Genomic DNA, 19098 nt, shown 5'->3' with positions numbered 1-19098 from the left:
ACAGGGCGGACATGGGGAAGCTCTTCCAGTGGATGGGGTAAGCAATGGCAAGAGATAAGAACAGGGCGGACACGGGGAAACTATTCCAGTGGATGGGGTAAGCAATGGCAAGAGATAAGAACAGGGCGGACATAGGGAAGCTATTCCAGTAGATGGGGTAAGCAATGGCAAGAGATAAGAACAGGGCGGACATGGGGAAGCTAATCCAGTGGATAGGGTAAGCAATGGCAAGAGATAAGAACAGGGCGGACATGTGGAAGCTATTCCAGTGGATGAGGTAAGCAATGGCAAGAGATAAGAACAGGGCGGACATGGGGAAGCTAATCCAGTGGATAGGGTAAGCAATGGCAAGAGATAAGAACAGGGCGGACATGGGGAAGCTATTCCAGTGGATGGGGTAAGCAATGGCAAGAGATCAGAGCAGGGCGGACATAGGGAAGCTATTCCAGTGGACGAGGTAAGCAATGACGAGAGATAAGAACAGGGCGGACACGGGGAAGCTTTTCCATTGGATGGGGTTAGCAATGACATGCACCATGTAGCAAAGCTACTAAGATAATAACTAGAAGTTTCTCACAGAAAGTGAAGTGCTCGCTGCAAGAGACTATGGAGGAGTCAGAATAAAGGCACTTGTTGTACGTTTGAATGATGGGGTGGGGATGATATATATTAAATACAAAGAATTATTGCAAACTCAACTTTTAATAAACTTCAATATAAACTGTTAACTTTTACAAGTATGAGGTAATTGTTATAATACTATAAAAATGAAACAATAGTTTTAACAATGTGTACATTTATCACCTATTTTGTCAATGAATATCAGTATTACTAAATGACATTTTCTTGCTTAGGCCTAGTTCAAACGTCGTTGTATAAATGAGCCGTATTCAATGCAAATGCGTGCAAATGAATTGATTGTTTCATCTTCATTTGCACGCATTTGCATTGAATATGGCTCATGGATAATACGACGTTTGAACTTAGCATAACAGAGGTTAGGTTCACAAGTTTAGGTTAGGTTCACAGTTTACAATTAACTGTCCGCTTTGGGACTTCATTGACACTGTTCTTCGAAGAGAACTTTCAAATAAATCAAGTTATCTCAGTAGAAATTATCCCATTTATCCATAAAATTAAAAAAATAGTTTTTTCTAGCACCAGTAGACAACACTTTTTTGAAAAAAGGAATAAAATCAAATAGAATCATTGCTCTACTTACTGAATAAAATCGCAGTTCCACTCTACTTCCCACGTTGCAAGCACTACGTTATACCAACGTCGCACAACAAACACGTTTTTGACTACGATATCCAAAAATATGTCTATCACCCGAAATGCCTTCTGGGAACACCGGGGATTTGGGGAAACTATTATAATATTTGGGGATTTGGGAAAACTATTACAATATTTGGGGATATGGGGAAACTATTATAATATTTGGTTATTTGGGGTAACTATTACAATATTTGGGGATTTGGGGAAACTATTACAATATTTGGGGATTTGGGGAAACTATTACAATATTTGGGGATTTGGGGGAACTATTACAATATTTGGGGATTTGGGGAAACTATTACAATATTTTTACTGTTGAGTTTGGTAAATGAAGTACAACATGGTTATATCGCGATTTTCAAAATAATATTTATTGTTTGTACACGTCTAATAATCTGGCATTTTATAGGACTAACATATCAATTACAATATTTTGTCATTTGAAGAATGATTTGCAGACTTTTTTAGCCGGTGTGTACAAACCCTTTATCCAACCTTATGCTATTTCGCATAGGCGGCGAGAAGCACACCGGACATACACATGGTACGTGACTACTCCATGCGTTATCATTTTCTTGTGTGTGTGGGGAGGTAACTTTGTATCAATCTTTCCCTGCAGCACAATCAACTATAGCGAGGATCTTCCGCTTGCGCAAGGAATAAAGTTCGGTTAGGTCAAGCGGCTGCCAAAGGAAATGAAGCACCACTAAAAACAAGTTTTCGATGGCAAACGTCAAACAATCGCAGGCTTGTAACAAAAAAAATATGTGTCTTAGTGTCCTAACTTATGAAAAGTCGAGGTAACGTGTCGAAAGGGTTGAATAAAAATTAAGTCACTTGCTAATCCACTGTGTTTTTTATTTCATTTTTGTCGTTCGTGTGTTCGTCTGATGTGTTTAGTTGCTTACCTTAGGTCATGTACAGACTTTTTTCCTTTATAAGTGGATGATGATTCAGTTACAATCATGTTGTGGAGTTGACTGTAAACTTGATTTGAACGTTCTTCTCGCAGTAAAAATCGGTCTCGTGAGCTTCTTGTTAGTCAAGACTATCCAAATAAAGTTTAGTTATGCACCTTGAAGAACTCCTTAAAAAACAAAGTTAGTATGCGAACAGGCGCTCTTCTTGCTAGATTGAATCACTGTAAGTTCGTTTAAGCGCCCTGCTTCGACTTAGCTCCCTCCGTAAAGTGAAAGATAAGTACCTTCTCCACCCAAAAATAAATGCAAGGATGACCAAACTCGCGGCTTTTACTATTCACAAGACACTTTTTCTAACCAAGTACGAAAAGCGTCTTACTGTTTGATGATTTAGCTTGAATTTTTATTTTTTTTTGCCTCAACGATACTTTAAAACTTTAAAAAGCCGTTAAAAGCCAATATTTTTATCAATCACAATATGAACCCTTTTTAGTTTGGGTCAAACGCTAGCACATAACAGACCGCTGGGTTACCTGCGATATCACGGAACTTTTAACTTTTGATTTAATTTTTGAAAGTCTGTGGTATCGGCCATTTCAACTGAAATACTATAAAATACAATTCAAAGAAAGAAAAAAAAACATTCCAGTATTTTGTCAATCTAAATATAAACCTTTTTCTGTTTGGGTCAAACCCTCGCATAACGGAATTTAAAATAAATGAGACCACTTACAATTATAAGAGTGCACTTGGTTAGCTGCGCTATGTTGTTGGCTCATAATGGCGTGATTTAAAGATATTGGCTCAAATCTGCTCTCAGTAATATGCAAATATTCGGCAAAACAAAAATCACAATACAAGTAGGTCTTATATATAACTAAACGTAAGGTGTTATAAAAACGATAGATGGAGAGTGTATTGAAATGTTTATGTCTAGAATGACAAAACATTGTGGAATAACAATTAACCGTTTGAGATGTTTTTAGAGCAATAAATAAACATCGATCTTTTGCCCTTGGTTTACTTTTTCCCATGGAAATAAATTGTTCCATCATTGCTAGAAGTAGTGCTCGCTGCATCTTTGAGTCAAAAGCAGCTAGTCCCGAGTCCATAATTTTTGAGAGTTGAGTGATGAAATGGGAAACAAACTCATAAAAAAAACATTCCAATCTTTCGTCATTCTAGACATAAACCTTTTGGTTTGAGCTTCAGAGCCATAAATGATCCCCGGGGCAATAAATGATCAGTAAAGCGCTCTTTCGCCTTTGATTTACTACTTTCCTAGCCTCTTTTACCAGCTGTTTCTTTTGATTTCATTTTTTTAAAGTCTGTGGTATTGCCCTTTCCAACTGACATACTATGAATTACTCAGCTTCTGCCTTCTCATGACCAATCCAAAGAAGGAAAGACAACAAAACATTACAGTATTTTGTCAATCTAAAACGAATTAAATGGACGATTTCAATTTAAACAATGAACACTTAAGATTCATGAGCAGCTCTTTTTGCTCGGATACCTACGCTATTTTATTGGCTTTTAGTGGAGTGATTTAAAGATATTGACGTGTAATGGCTAAATCATGTGATTTAAAGATGTAGAAGTGTAATGGCTTAATCCTGTGGCGTAAAGATGTAGAAGTGTAATGGCTTAATCCTGTGGCGTAAAGATGTAGAAGTGTAATGGCTTAATCCTGTGGCGTAAAGATGTAGAAGTGTAATGGCTTAATCCTGTGGCGTAAAGATGTAGAAGTGTAATGGCTTAATCCTGTGGCGTAAAGATGTAGAAGTGTAATGGCTTAATCCTGTGGCGTAAAGATGTAGAAGTGTAATGGCTTAATCCTGTGGCGTAAAGATGTAGAAGTGTAATGGCTTAATCCTGTGGCGTGAAGATGTAGAAGTGTAATGGCTTAATCCTGTGGCGTAAAGATATAGAAGTGTAATGGCTAAATCATGTGGCGTAAAGATGTAGAAGTGTAATGGCTTAATCCTGTGGCGTAAAGATGTAGAAGTGTAATGGCTTAATCCTGTGGCGTAAAGATTTGAACTTCAATTAAGACGGTGTTGAAACACCACCAGCATTTCTGTTCCCTCAATGACAAAAATAGCGGTAAACACCGGGTCACATCTTTTCTGATCATGATGTGATCACGGCGGGCCCAGACGGCATTCCATTCGCCCATCTGCTATTTAAAGTGTTGAGACCAGACTGTTTCAGTGCGTCTTTATACCTTATTTCATGTAATAATATTAATATTGGCAATGCGCGCTTATGGACGCAAACTAGCAAGACTGGGGACACAGAAGGGGTGAATGATCGGGCAATAAATCCTATCCATATGTAGTACATGGACACCACACCGTCAAAAAATCTTAAGCCTTTTGTTGACTTCAGTAAATACTCAAGATGAGTGTCCCATGCCAGTCGTGTGGTATAAAAACACAGAGCATGTGGAGCAAAAACTATTGCTAATTAATTGCGAACATCATTTTATTTATCTGGAAAATCAGATGTAATCTAAGATACCTGAACGCTGATTTTAGTTATTTTTGACTGTTTAAAACTTTACGAGATAACACTAGAACCAGACTTCAACCCATTTAATGTGAGTACATATTTTCCTGTTAGCTCAAAAGCAATATCAACGGAATGTTAGTTTAAAGAATAATCACTTGAGATGTTGAGCACTCTTTCGCTTGATTTACTGCGTTAATCCATTGGCTAACAAAGTGGTTTGATTGACTTAAAGATTTTGCAATAGCACTGTATATTCATTCCTTTACACAGAGCTCGCTGTGAATTTGAGTCGACAGCAGCTCTGAAAAGCTGCTAGCTATTATGAGGGCGCTACTTTTGGGCGTTTGCCTATTCACACTCATCTATGCAGACAAAAAGGAAAAACAACAAAACACTCCAATATTTTGTCGACCTAAATATAAACGCTTTTCTGTTTGGGTCAAATGCTAACATCACGGGATGTCAATTTTTAAAAAATGACCACTTAAAATTAAAGAGCACTCTTTTTCGCTTGGTTACCTGCATTGTTTTCTTGGCCCTTAGTAGAGTTATTCAAGGATCATAATATTATTGACTTCAGTAAATACTCAAGATGAGTGTCTTATACCAGTCGTGTGGTATAACAACACAGAGCATGCGCAGCAAAAACTATTGCTAATTAATTTCGAACATCATTGTATTTATCTGGAAAATCAGATGTAATCTAAGATACCTGAACGCTGATTTTAGTTATTTTTGACTGTTTAAAACTTTACGAGATAACACTAGCACCAGACTTCAACCCATTTAATGTGAGTACATATTTTCCTGTTAGCTCAAAAGCAATATCAACGGAATGTCAGTTTAAAGAATAATCACTTGAGATGTTGAGCACTCTTTCGCTTGATTTACTGCGTTATCCCATTGGCTAACAAAGTGGTTTGGTTGACTTAAAGATTTTGCTATAGCACTGTATATTCATTCCTATACACAGAGCTCGCTGCGAATTTGAGTCGACAGCAGCTCTGAAAAGCTGCTAGCCATTATGAGGGCGCTACTTTTGGGCGTTTGCCTATTCACAATCATCTTTGCAGACAAGAAGGAAAAACAACAAAACACTCCAATATTTTGTCTACCTAAATATAAACGCTTTTCTGTTTGGGTCAAATGCTAACATCACGGGATGTCAATTTTTAAAAAATGACCACTTAAAATTAAAGAGCACTCTTTTTCGCTTGGTTACCTGCATTGTTTTCTTGGCCCTTAGTAGAGTTATTTAAGGATCATAATATTATTGACTTCAGTAAATACTCAAGATGAGAGTCCCATGCCAGTCGTGTGGTATAAAAACACAGAGCATGCGCAGCAAAAACTATTGCTAATTAATTTCGAACATCATTGTATTTATCTGGAAAATCAGATGTAATCTAAGATACCTGAACGCTGATTTTAGTTATTTTTGACTGTTTAAAACTTTACGAGATAGCACTAGAACCAGACTTCAACCCATTTAATGTGAGTACATATTTTCCTGTTAGCTCAAAAGCAATATCAACGGAATGTCAGTTTAAAAAATAATCACTTGAGATGTTGAGCACACTTTCGCTTGATTTACTGCGTTATCCCATTGGCTAACAAAGTGATGTGATTGACTTAAAGATCTTTGAATAGCACTGTATATTCATTCCTATACACAGAGCTCGCTGTGCATTTGAGTCGACAGCAGCTCTGAAAAGCTGCTAGCCATTATGAGGGCGCTACTTTTGGGCGTTTGCCTATTCACACTCATCTATGCAGACAAGAAGGAAAAACAACAAAACACTCCGATATTTTGTCGACCTAAATATAAACGTTTTTCTGTTTGGGTCAAATGCTAACATCACGGGATGTCAATTTTTAAAAAATGACCACTTAAAATTAAAGAGCACTCTTTTTCGCTTGGTTACCTGCATTGTTTTCTTGGCCCTTAGTAGAGTTATTCAAGGATCATAATATTATTGACTTCAGTAAATACTCAAGATGAGTGTCTTATACCAGTCGTGTGGTATAACAACACAGAGCATGCGCAGCAAAAACTATTGCTAATTAATTTCGAACATCATTGTATTTATCTGGAAAATCAGATGTAATCTAAGATACCTGAACGCTGATTTTAGTTATTTTTGACTGTTTAAAACTTTACGAGATAACACTAGAACCAGACTTCAACCCATTTAATGTGAGTACATATTTTCCTGTTAGCTCAAAAGCAATATCAACGGAATGTCAGTTTAAAGAATAATCACTTGAGATGTTGAGCACTCTTTCGCTTGATTTACTGCGTTATCCCATTGGCTAACAAAGTGATGTGATTGACTTAAAGATCTTTGAATAGCACTGTATATTCATTCCTATACACAGAGCTCGCTGTGCATTTGAGTCGACAGCAGCTCTGAAAAGCTGCTAGCCATTATGAGGGCGCTACTTTTGAGCGTTTGCCTATTCACACTCATCTATGCAGACGAGATACAAACGAAAGGTGCGTTCGTGTCATTTACACGAGGACTGGTTGAGAGAGGAAAGTATTATAGATTTGTCTTACTTTTACTTTCTACCGAGTGACAGACATTTATTCCAGAATAACTGACAATTTCATACAAAGAGAGAGAAAGTATTATATACTCATTTCTTTCTAATCTTACAAGCGTAAACATTTATTTCCAAAATTAATGAAAATTTCGCTCAAAGAGAGAGAAAATATTGCCGACTATTTTTCTCATACTACTCTGATCTGTACTTCCGAGTGGTAGACATCTCAAAAATTACTTGCATGCCTGTCTTAATTTGTGGCTTGCTTTACTTTACTTTTGTTGATGTAGTTCTTTTTTCAAGTCAATTTTATTCCCGCCAGGTAAAAGTGCAGAAACGCTTATTACTGGTGATGTTCTCCCGGAAAGCGGGGCGTTGATGGACGCTTCATCAGCCAAAAATGTTAGGCCTGAGCCGAATAAGGAAGACAACAGCCAATTTACCGACGATCGAGTTCAGGTTCCAGACGATCAAACTCAGGATCCCAGCGATCAAAATCAGGATCCCAGCGATCAAGATGAGGACACTGGCGATCAAGTTCAGGACCCCAACGATCAAGATGAGGACACGGGCGATCAAGATGAGGACACTGGCGATCAAGTTCAGGACCCAAACGATCAAGATCAGGACCCCGAAGACCCCAACGATCAAGATCAGAACCCCAAAGACCCCAACGATCAAGATCAGGATCCCAAAGACCCCAACGATCAAGATCAGGACCCCAAAGACCCCAACGATCAAGATCAGGACCCCAAAGACCCCAACGATCAAGATCAGGATCCCAAAGACCCCAACGATCAAGATCAGGACCCCAAAGACCCCAACGATCAAGATTCTGACGATCAGGAAGACCAGGAACCCGATAATGAGAAAGAGAGGGATGTGATGTCTCTTCCCGCGGAAGAAGACACTGCTGTATCTGAAGCCGAGAAAATACAAGGTATGTCACGCAATGTATGTCACGAATTGTTTAGTTTTTGTAAAACGCATACCTATCCTGCGCTTACTCAAAAACAAACAAAAGAGCAGCAATACTTTTTAATTTTTTTTTAAATTAAAGTCCCGATTATGGTTCAAATCATTATTAATTTACAAACAGAACAGCTGTGCCGAGAACCTTTTTGATAAAATAAATCATTGTTCGAGAGGTGTCCTTCGTATCCCTAGAAGTACAGACAGTGTTACTGCGATTTCCAATATTCTGCGAACTCTCGTCAATAATTTCCAAACGCCAAAAAGATATCTGGCTTCCGTCATTCAAACTAACGGAATTACAATTGGTGATATTTGATTGGTCACCGCCTTGCAGGGGGGTGGCGTGACTTGAAACCATTTCAGTGCTAATGAATCCACTTCAATTGTTTTGAATGACGGAAGCCAGAAAGGGATTTAGCTGTTGGAAATTGTCGGCGAAAGTTCGCAGAATATTGAAAACGACAGTAATTATTGTATGTATATTTTTCTCATTCGGGATATTTCTTTATAAAACTACAGTAATTATTGTACGTATATTTTTTTAGTTCATTAAAGCTCATTGTTCTACTCAGGCAAATTTTGTCTGACAAACTATTTGCTATAAGTGACCAATACTGCAAATTCACCAGTAGAACACAAATAGTTGGGCTTCAGCCTTTGAGAAGTATAAATTAAAATAAAAGCTCACTCACTCACTCGATCGTAGGATCGTTGGATCGAGCATCCGTAAACTTTTTGTGGTCTTTCTGTTCTTTCGCAACACAGCAAATTTTAGATCTTACTGTAAACTTCCGGTGAAAGCTTAGTACTCTAAAAAAGGCCGTAAAGTATATATAAGCTAGTCTTTACAGAAAAGTCTTCGATGTGGGTTGAGCGTGCGCATGCGTCTTCGTCACTCACGTCAATCGATTTTCTACGGTTCAGTCCAATTCAAGTTGTTAGTTTACAAATCAAGTAAAATGCTAGCAAAGCTTTTAAATCTCCTTCTTCTTTTACTTGAACATTCGCGTCTCTGGGTTTTCGCGTTATTTGTGCTGAAAAAGCGGATAGCCAAAGCTGGGACTTTTAAAGTCAGAGAAACACAAGGAATCAAGAATCGATGTAGCTTGATTAATTATGTCGGGTATTTAACTTCTTTTTTCGGAGAAAATAGGGCGAAAATTGACATGCTAGCAAAAGCAGTTAGAACAGTGAGATACAAAAAAGGATAAAAACTAATTTTACTCAGTTTTTACTTCGGTAATGCCTCGGTGGTATAGTGGTTCTGTCGCTTGTTAAGACCTCAAAGACCGGAGGTTCGATCCCTACTTGTGACGTCAAATTTTTATTTTACTTTTTATGATAATAATAAATAATCAAACTGTTCTTGGTGTTTCTTCACACCGAAAAGAAAGGACATTGTTATGTACTCCCAGCATCTTGGATGTGTTAAGCCTTTGTTCAAAATTCATCCTGTATATGTTTCATGCACACAAGAAAATAACTAGAAAAACAAATTTGCATTCACGAGTTGGCTCACAGAGCCCTTTGATTTTGATTATTTACAAGAACAAAATGTGAATTCTACGGCCGCCAATGCGTTGTTGCCGTTCATTTAAGAGTTCTGCAATAACAATCCCATTGTAAGTTAGCCAGCTAATGATTTAACTATGGTTAACCTTGGCCGTTTTATTTAATCATCCTAGCATATTGATTTATCAATCACAGTTTCAGAAATTATTTTAATATAGAATAATATTTTATCGAGCGCTAACTACTATCAAGGAGGGTTGTCTTTAAAATGAAGTTCTTTTTTATTCAGCCGGATGACTGAAATAAAAGGTCAACATAATAAAAACTAACCGTTAAAAATTAAAATTACTGGGATTAAAATGATTAATTGAGAACGGGATAATCAAATCAATCCTTTTCGCGGCTTTATATCTGCAGTCAAACCAGGGTGATACGGAACTATTCCCACGTCCTCTGGGAAGCACGAAAAACTAAAAGCAATGTAAATAGAAAAAATCGCATACATTCTTTCTTCTAAGCATTCGTAAAAAAAAATGATATATGGATATGTGCAGATTTTACCTTGAATAGCGCACTTTTTGCTAAAGTTACCAATTTTAGCATAGTGATAGTTTTTAATACCCCTTACAATATAGGCTATAGAGCCAAGCTCAGTTCGGCTTTAATTTTTTATTAATAATGGATATTGATTTGGCCCCCATTTTTAACCGGAAGTAAACTAACTTTTTCCAAAAAAATAAATAAACTTTAACAAATTTTAAGAAAGTTTACTTATAGACGAATAAAATATAAGACAAAGAATGCATCTAAACCAAAGCTTTCTGAAAGTAACCGCTAATATTTCATTTTTGTAACTTTTACGGTGACAGCGACTTTGAACCGGAAGTAGTCAAGTATAATACTGGCACGCTTGTTTCACTTTGCGCCTTTCAACAAAAATAAAAAAAATCTTGTTTCAGGAGTAGTTTAGGGGAATCTTTATAAGATAGGCTATGGAGCCAAAAAAAATCTGATTAAATCACGGATTATCTTGGGATATCAAAATGGCCGATAATTCAATCTGGAAGTGAAAATCACGCGTCGATACTCACTATTTTTGAAAGTCGTCAAATGAAATAAAAGACACATGTAGCCAGCCCAAGTATACCAAATATACACGCTCAATAGCTGGACCAAGAGAAAAGAAAGAGTAGACAAAAGCAACTGCTTATGTGACAAGCCTGGCGGGGATACCAAGAACCACGGAAGCGGGCCGCTCCACCTGACGTTGACTTCAACGTTTGTAAACGACCGCTTACATAGCAAGTGCTACAAGATAAATAGTTTGTAATTGTAGGAACCGTTAATCTGGCGGCCTTGGAAGCGCGCTTATTACTCTCCTTGCCTTTCTTCCTTATTCTACAGAACAGTCAAAGGAGTATCTCTCCAAATAAATACTGGTAGAATTTCACGCATTTACAGGCGTGATACTGTATCCTGATGTGCGGGTAGGGGGAAAAGATAGTACTTGCTGTATTCCCCGAAGCCACAGATGCTTTTTGACAGCTAGCCTTCAACTGCTTCAAGCCAGTCGAGATAAAATGTTTAGCAACACTTGAGTGCTTTCCACTGCTACTATACGACCAACAAGTACAGAGAGTCGGAAGTAGACAAGGCAAGAATGTGGCTCTTCGTGAAGAAAGGAAAAGCATTTGATGTAATTCTACCGACGAAGGCAGCTCTGCCTTCAGTACTTCCGTCTTTTTTGCAGAATAGACAACAGTTGCCATAGCCGCTTTGGACAAACGCTACCAGAGCTTTTCAAGACGTGCCAATAAGCCAAGAACTATACAGATGAGGAACTAAGAGCTATTAGATGCAAGATAGGCTGCCCAGCACGCTGCACTTGCACCCAAGCCAGCATGAAATGTTCAGCCCTTTGCAGCTCCACTGAATCGTATAACGATAAAGCTGTAAGATATCTGAACTGTATTAAATGGAGATAACAATTCTCATCGTAGCTTGTAATTACGTTAGACCGACGTATATGAACCCTACTCATTTATCATTTGTGTGACTCTATTAAAATAAATGCCTTATTGCTTATTCGTATATGCATTAAGCTGGTTTTATTAGAGTGTACAGAAACGGGTTTGGAAACTACTTCCGGTTTAAAAAAAAGGTAAAATTAATAGCAGAAACCTAATCATTTTTGCCTTTTTTACAACTTAAAAGTATCAAATGGATTTCATGGATTTTTTTAGTCGCACACAAGATGTGCATCTCTGTGCTTTCAAAAATGACAAATTTAATCTCCAGTGCAAAATGGCGACAATAAACCATATTAGTCGGTGATAAAAGCCGATTTTATTTTGGCTCCATAGCTCATCTTATAAAGGTTATTTCAACCTAAAACTGCAATAAAATTGGTGTCTTTTGCTAGAAGGCGCGGGGTTAAATAAACGTCCCAGGTTTTACTATCGACTACTTCCGGTTAAAGTTGGCTATCACCTATAAAGTTCCAAAAATGACAATTTCGCGGGTATTTTCAGAAATCTTGGATTTAAATACATTCTTTGACTTTCATTTTATTCATCTAGTGGAAAACAGTACCAAAATGTGCAAGTTTATTTATTTTTTAGAAAAGGGTAGTTTACTTCCGGTTCAAAATTGCGGCCAAATCAATACTCCTTATGAATTGGAAATTAAAGCCGGTCTGAGCTTGGATCTACAGCCTATCTTGAAAAGGGGTATTAAAAACTATCACTATGCTTAAATTGGAAACTTTAGAAAAAAGTGCGCAATTCAGACACATATCCGCCGGACTAACACATCTTAACGTTTTTGGCAGAACAGACTTAGAATATTTGATAGAATAATTTGGAGATTTGCGACTACTACTATTACCAGCCAAGTCCAATATGGGGTAAAAACTGCAGTTCTTGTCGCACATAAAAAAATCCTAGTGTTAACAGGCCGTCATATTCGAGAAGACGAGCAGATGACTGAATTACGCTAATTAGAAAGCAATTTCATTACTTCATTGTGTTTGCTCTTCTTTTACGTCGGGGTTTTGATTTTTTTAATTTAACCAAATAAATATATAACCATCAGTTATTGTTACATATTTTATAACCTGTATCATATTTGATAAGATATTTGCAAAAATGATTACTCTTGCGGGGTAGTCACTATCATGAAGTATGTGAAGTACGTCTTTCTCGTATTTCTAAACTGCTAATACTGCTAATACTATTTCCAAACTTATAATACTAAGAAAAACTGTTATTTGTGGTGTTATGATAAATCCATGAGTGACGCATAAAGTCAAAAAAATAAAGCCAAGTTTGATAAGCACTTACCTATTTTCATATGCACTTCTAGCTTCAAAAAAGGCAATCTGCCCTCGATACAATCCACGCAACCAGCGATGCTGCGGCAATAGATACGTCTACAACTTCAGGACCCACAAGTGCTGCCATGGGCGCGTCATTCCCATTAAGCTGCCGTGTAAACGTCGCTGTGGAAAACTTTGGTACAACCCTTATCATCAACGCTGCTGCGCCAAAAGATACGTCTACAACTTCAGGACCCACAAGTGCTGCCATGGGCGCGTCATTCCCATTAAGCTGCCGTGTAAACGTCGCTGTGGAAAACTTTGGTACAACCCTTATCATCAACGCTGCTGCGCCAAAAGATACGTCTACAACTTCAGGACCCACAAGTGCTGCCATGGGCGCGTCATTCCCATTAAGCTGCCGTGTAAACGTCGCTGTGGAAAACTTTGGTACAACCCTTATCATCAACGCTGCTGCGCCAACAGATACGTCTACAACTTCAGGACCCACAAGTGTTGCTATGGGCGCGTCATTCCCATTAAGCTGCCGTGTAAACGTCGCTGTGGAAAACTTTGGTACAACCCTTATCATCAACGATGCTGCGCCAACCGATACGTCTACAACTTCAGGACCCACAAGTGCTGCAATCGGCGCGTCATTCCCATTAAGCTGCCGTGTAAACGTCGCTGTGGAAAACTTTGGTACAACCCTTATCATCAACGATGCTGCGCCAACCGATACGTCTACAACTTCAGGACCCACAAGTGCTGCCATGGGCGCGTCATTCCCATTAAGCTGCCGTGTAAACGTCGCTGTGGAAAACTTTGGTACAACCCTTATCATCAACGCTGCTGCGCCAACAGATACGTCTACAACTTCAGGACCCACAAGTGCTGCCATGGGCGCGTCATTCCCATTAAGCTGCCGTGTAAACGTCGCTGTGGAAAACTTTGGTACAACCCTTATCATCAACGCTGCTGCGCCAACAGATACGTCTACAACTTCAGGACCCACAAGTGCTGCTATGGGCGCGTCATTCCTATTAAGATGCTGTGTAAACATCGCTGTGGAAAACTTTGGTACAACCCTCGCTTTAAGCGATGCTGCGCCAATAGATACGTCTACAACTTCAGGACCCACAAGTGCTGCTATAATGGTGTCACTCCCATAAGGCTACCATGTAAACGTCCCTGTGGAAGACTTTGGTACAACCCTTATCATCAACGCTGCTGCGCCAACAGATACGTCTACAACTTCAGGACCCACAAGTGCTGCCATGGGCGCGTCATTCCCATTAAGCTGCCGTGTAAACGTCGCTGTGGAAAACTTTGGTACAACCCTTATCATCAACGCTGCTGCGCCAACAGATACGTCTACAACTTCAGGACCCACAAGTGCTGCCATGTGCGCGTCATTCCCATTAAGCTGCCGTGTAAACGTCGCTGTGGAAAACTTTGGTACAACCCTTATCATCAACGCTGCTGCGCCAACAGATACGTCTACAACTTCAGGACCCACAAGTGCTGCCATGGGCGCGTCATTCCCATTAAGCTGCCGTGTAAACGTCGCTGTGGAAAACTTTGGTACAACCCTTATCATCAACGCTGCTGCGCCGGCCGATACGTCTACAATTTCAGGACCCACAAGTGCTGCCATGGGCGCGTCATTCCCATTAAGCTGCCGTGTAAACGTCGCTGTGGAAAACTTTGGTACAACCCTTATCATCAACGCTGCTGCGCCAACAGATACGTCTACAACTTCAGGACCCACAAGTGCTGCTATGGGCGCGTCATTCCCATTAAGCTGCCGTGTAAACGTCGCTGTGGAAGACTTTGGTACAACCCTTATCATCAACGCTGCTGCGCCGGCCGATACGTCTACAACTTCAGGACCCACAAGTGCTGCCATGTGCGCGTCATTCCCATTAAGCTGCCGTGTAAACGTCGCTGTGGAAAACTTTGGTACAACCCTTATCATCAACGCTGCTGCGCCAACAGATACGTCTACAACTTCAGGACCCACAAGTGCTGCTATGGGCGCGTCATTCCTATTAAGATGCTGTGTAAACATCGCTGTGGAAAACTTTGGTACAACCCTTATCATCAACGCTGCTGCGCCAGCCGATACGTCTACAACTTCAGGACCCACAAGTGCTGCCATGGGCGCGTCATTCCCATTAAGCTGCCGTGTAAACGTCGCTGTGGAAAACTTTGGTACAACCCTTATCATCAACGCTGCTGCGCCAACAGATACGTCTACAACTTCAGGACCCACAAGTGCTGCTATGGGCGCGTCATTCCTATTAAGATGCTGTGTAAACATCGCTGTGGAAAACTTTGGTACAACCCTCGCTTTAAGCGATGCTGCGCCAATAGATACGTCTACAACTTCAGGACCCACAAGTGCTGCTATAATGGTGTCACTCCCATAAGGCTACCATGTAAACGTCCCTGTGGAAGACTTTGGTACAACCCTTATCATCAACGATGCTGCGCCAACAGATACGTCTACAACTTCAGGACCCACAAGTGCTGCTATGGGCGCGTCATTCCCATTAAGCTGCCGTGTAAACGTCGCTGTGGAAAACTTTGGTACAACCCTTATCATCAACGCTGCTGCGCCAACAGATACGTCTACAACTTCAGGACCCACAAGTGCTGCCATGGGCGCGTCATTCCCATTAAGCTGCCGTGTAAACGTCGCTGTGGAAAACTTTGGTACAACCCTTATCATCAACGCTGCTGCGCCAACAGATACGTCTACAACTTCAGGACCCACAAGTGCTGCCATGGGCGCGTCATTCCCATTAAGCTGCCGTGTAAACGTCGCTGTGGAAAACTTTGGTACAACCCTTATCATCAACGCTGCTGCGCCAACAGATACGTCTACAACTTCAGGACCCACAAGTGCTGCCATGGGCGCGTCATTCCCATTAAGCTGCCGTGTAAACGTCGCTGTGGAAAACTTTGGTACAACCCTTATCATCAACGATGCTGCGCCAACAGATACGTCTACAACTTCAGGACCCACAAGTGCTGCTATGGGCGCGTCATTCCCATTAAGCTGCCGTGTAAACGTCGCTGTGGAAAACTTTGGTACAACCCTTATCATCAACGATGCTGCGCCAACAGATACGTCTACAACTCCAGGACCCACAAGTGCTGCCATGGGCGCGTCATTCCCATTAAGCTGCCGTGTAAACGTCGCTGTGGAAAACTTTGGTACAACCCTTATCATCAACGCTGCTGCGCCAACAGATACGTCTACAACTTCAGGACCCACAAGTGTTGCTATGGGCACGTCATTCTTATTAAGCTGATGTGTAAACATCGCCGTGGATAAAGTGCTGCCGTGGGCGCTTGATCCGAAGAGGTAGACGTTGTTGATGTCTGCAGTTTTTATGAAGAATATCATGCATGGAAAAATAAAAAAGACCGAATAGTGGACATGAACCAAACCGACTAATGGACAGGATTTCTTTTTACTTTTAGTTTGTTAATTTTTGAATAATTTAAAATGTGTTTTTTGTCTTGATTGTCAACATTCAACGCATCTGTTACTTGTGTTGAGCTCCCGTTTTTGTGAGCAAAAGAGCCCCCCTCCTCCTCCTGCACACCCCCTCACACACACACGCACGCACGCACGCACACACACACCACACACACACACGGACACACACGCACACACGCACGCACGCACACACACACAAACACATATTCTAGAGCACACTTGTAGAATAAAGAACAAACATATGTGAACATAGAGGCAGACGAGACACACAAGGGAACATCACATAGAATGAGAAACAGACGGAGAAACTCACACAAACAGATCTTGTAAACGTTCAGGTTGTAACAGCAAAAAAGTAAAAACCGGTACCTCCCCCAGCCAAGAGTGGTCAGAGTGGCCATAGTTGGTCTAACCCAAAAATTAGTGGTGACACTTGGTGACAAACTTTCTCACTTTCTCATAGAAACTTCGAGTATTATAATATAACTTTATAGAGGACCTAAACAACACTCTTAGAACAAAAAAATGTTTGTTAAAAAAATATTTTGTTGTTTACATTAGGTTTTCAGGTTGGACTAGTTTTCTATACCTATTGTTACCGTAACTTTAAAAAGGAAAAATGATTTATAAAAAAAGCTAAACCAAAAACAGTTGTCTCTTTTGCTTTGTTCACACAGGCAGGGTGCACGCACACACCCCCTTGTCTGTAATATACACCCCCTGTCTGTTGCACACACCCCCCTTGTCTGTAATACACACCCCCTTGTGTGTAATACACACCCCCTGTCTGTTGCACACACCCCCTTGTGTGTAATACACACCCCCTGTCTGTTGCACACACCCCCTTGTTTGTAATACACACCTCCTGTCTGTTGCACACACCCCCTTGTGTGTAATACACACCCCTGTCTGTTGCACACACCCCTCTTGTCTGTAATACACACCCCCTGTCTGTTGCACACACCCCCTTGTGTGTAATACACACCCCTTTGTGTGTAATACACACCCCCTTGTGTGTAATACACACCCCCTGTCTGTTGCACACACCCCCTTGTGTGTAATACACACCCCCTGTCTGTTGCACACACCCCCTTGTTTGTAATACACACCTCCTGTCTGTTGCACACACCCCCTTGTGTGTAATACACACCCCTGTCTGTTGCACACACCCCTCTTGTCTGTAATACACACCCCCTGTCTGTTGCACACACCCCCTTGTGTGTAATACACACCCCCTGTCTGTTGCACACACCCCCTTGTGTGTAATACACACCCCTGTCTGTTGCACACACTCCCTTGTCTGTAATACACACCCCCTGTCTGTTGCACACACCCCCTTGTGTGTAATACACACCCCCTTGTGTGTAATACACACCCCCTGTTTGTTGCACACATCCCCTTGTGTGTAATACACACCCCCTGTCTGTTGCACACACCCCCTTGTGTGTAATACACACCCCCTGTCTGTTGCACACACCCCCTTGTCTGTAATACACACCCCTGTCTGTTGCACACACCCCCTTGTCTGTAATACACACCCCTGTCTGTTGCACACACCCCTCTTGTCTGTAATACACACCCCCTGTCTGTTGCACACACCCCCTTGTGTGTAATACACACCCCCTGTCTGTTGCACACACCCCCTTGTCTGTAATACACACCCCCTGTCTGTTGCACACACCCCTCTTGTCTGTAATACACACCCCCTTGTCTGTAATACACACCCCCTGTCTGTTCCACACACCCCCTTGTGTGTAATACACACCCCTGTCTGTTGCACACACCCCTCTTGTCTGTAATACACACCCCCTGTCTGTTGCACACACCCCTCTTGTCTGTAATACACACCCCCTTGTCTGTAATACACACCCCCTGTCTGTTCCACACACCCCCTTGTGTGTAATACACACCCCTGTCTGTTGCACACACCCCTCTTGTCTGTAATACACACCCCCTGTCTGTTGCACACACCCCCTTGTGTGTAATACACACCCCCTGTCTGTTGCACACACCCCCTTGTCTGTAATACACACCCCCTGTCTGTTGCACACACCCCTCTTGTGTGTAATACACACCCCCTGTCTGTTGCACACACCCCCTTGTCTGTAATACACACCCCCTGTCTGTTGCACACACCCCCTTGTTTGTAATACACACCCCCTGTCTGTTGCACACACCCCCCTTGTCTGTAATACACACCCCCTGTCTGTTGCACACCCCCCATTGTGTGTAATACACACCCCCTGTCTGTTGCACACACCCCCTTGTGTGTAATACACACCCCTGTCTGTTGCACACACTCCCTTGTCTGTAATACACACCCCCTGTCTGTTGCACACACCCCCTTGTGTGTAATACACACCCCCTTGTGTGTAATACACACCCCCTGTTTGTTGCACACACACCCTTGTGTGTAATACACACCCCCTGTCTGTTGCACACACCCCCTTGTGTGTAATACACACCCCCTGTCTGTTGCACACACCCCCTTGTGTGTAATACACACCCCCTTGTGTGTAATACAC

At 41.1% G+C, this 19098-nt stretch overlaps 1 protein-coding gene and 2 long non-coding RNA genes across 5 annotated transcripts; 2 read left to right on the top strand and 1 right to left on the bottom strand.

Moving 5' to 3' along the window:
* Positions 1–683: 683 nt before the first annotated feature.
* LOC116615556 lies at positions 684–4052 on the bottom strand. The gene is made up of 2 exons (XR_004294997.2): positions 2187–4052; positions 684–1961 (listed from the first exon to the last, which is right to left on the bottom strand). It is a non-coding gene; the product is annotated as an uncharacterized LOC116615556 (long non-coding RNA).
* On the top strand, positions 1679–2122 carry LOC116615555. Its single transcript, XR_004294996.2, has 2 exons — positions 1679–1822; positions 1898–2122. It is a non-coding gene; the product is annotated as an uncharacterized LOC116615555 (long non-coding RNA).
* Positions 4053–6884: 2832 nt separating the features above from the next.
* Positions 6885–17221, top strand: LOC116615554. Of its 3 annotated transcripts, none has more exons than XM_048724214.1 (5): positions 6885–6909; positions 7092–7209; positions 7582–8199; positions 13110–14142; positions 14269–17221. In XM_048724214.1, exons 2-5 carry the CDS (start codon positions 7143–7145, stop codon positions 16403–16405), a joined length of 3855 nt encoding a protein of 1284 aa, XP_048580171.1. In that variant the 5' UTR covers positions 6885–6909; positions 7092–7142; the 3' UTR covers positions 16406–17221. The 3 variants fall into 3 exon arrangements, with proteins under 3 accessions (XP_048580171.1, XP_048580172.1, XP_048580170.1); XM_048724215.1 differs by having other exon boundaries at positions 13110–15150; positions 15403–17221; XM_048724213.1 differs by having other exon boundaries at positions 13110–17221.
* Positions 17222–19098: the final 1877 nt, after the last annotated feature.

This window comes from Nematostella vectensis, chromosome 2 (assembly GCF_932526225.1).
Source record: "Nematostella vectensis chromosome 2, jaNemVect1.1, whole genome shotgun sequence".
NCBI lineage: Eukaryota > Metazoa > Cnidaria > Anthozoa > Actiniaria > Edwardsiidae > Nematostella > Nematostella vectensis.
The sequence above is the reverse complement of the archived record's forward strand: the minus strand, read 5'-3'. Positions and strand labels throughout refer to the sequence as shown.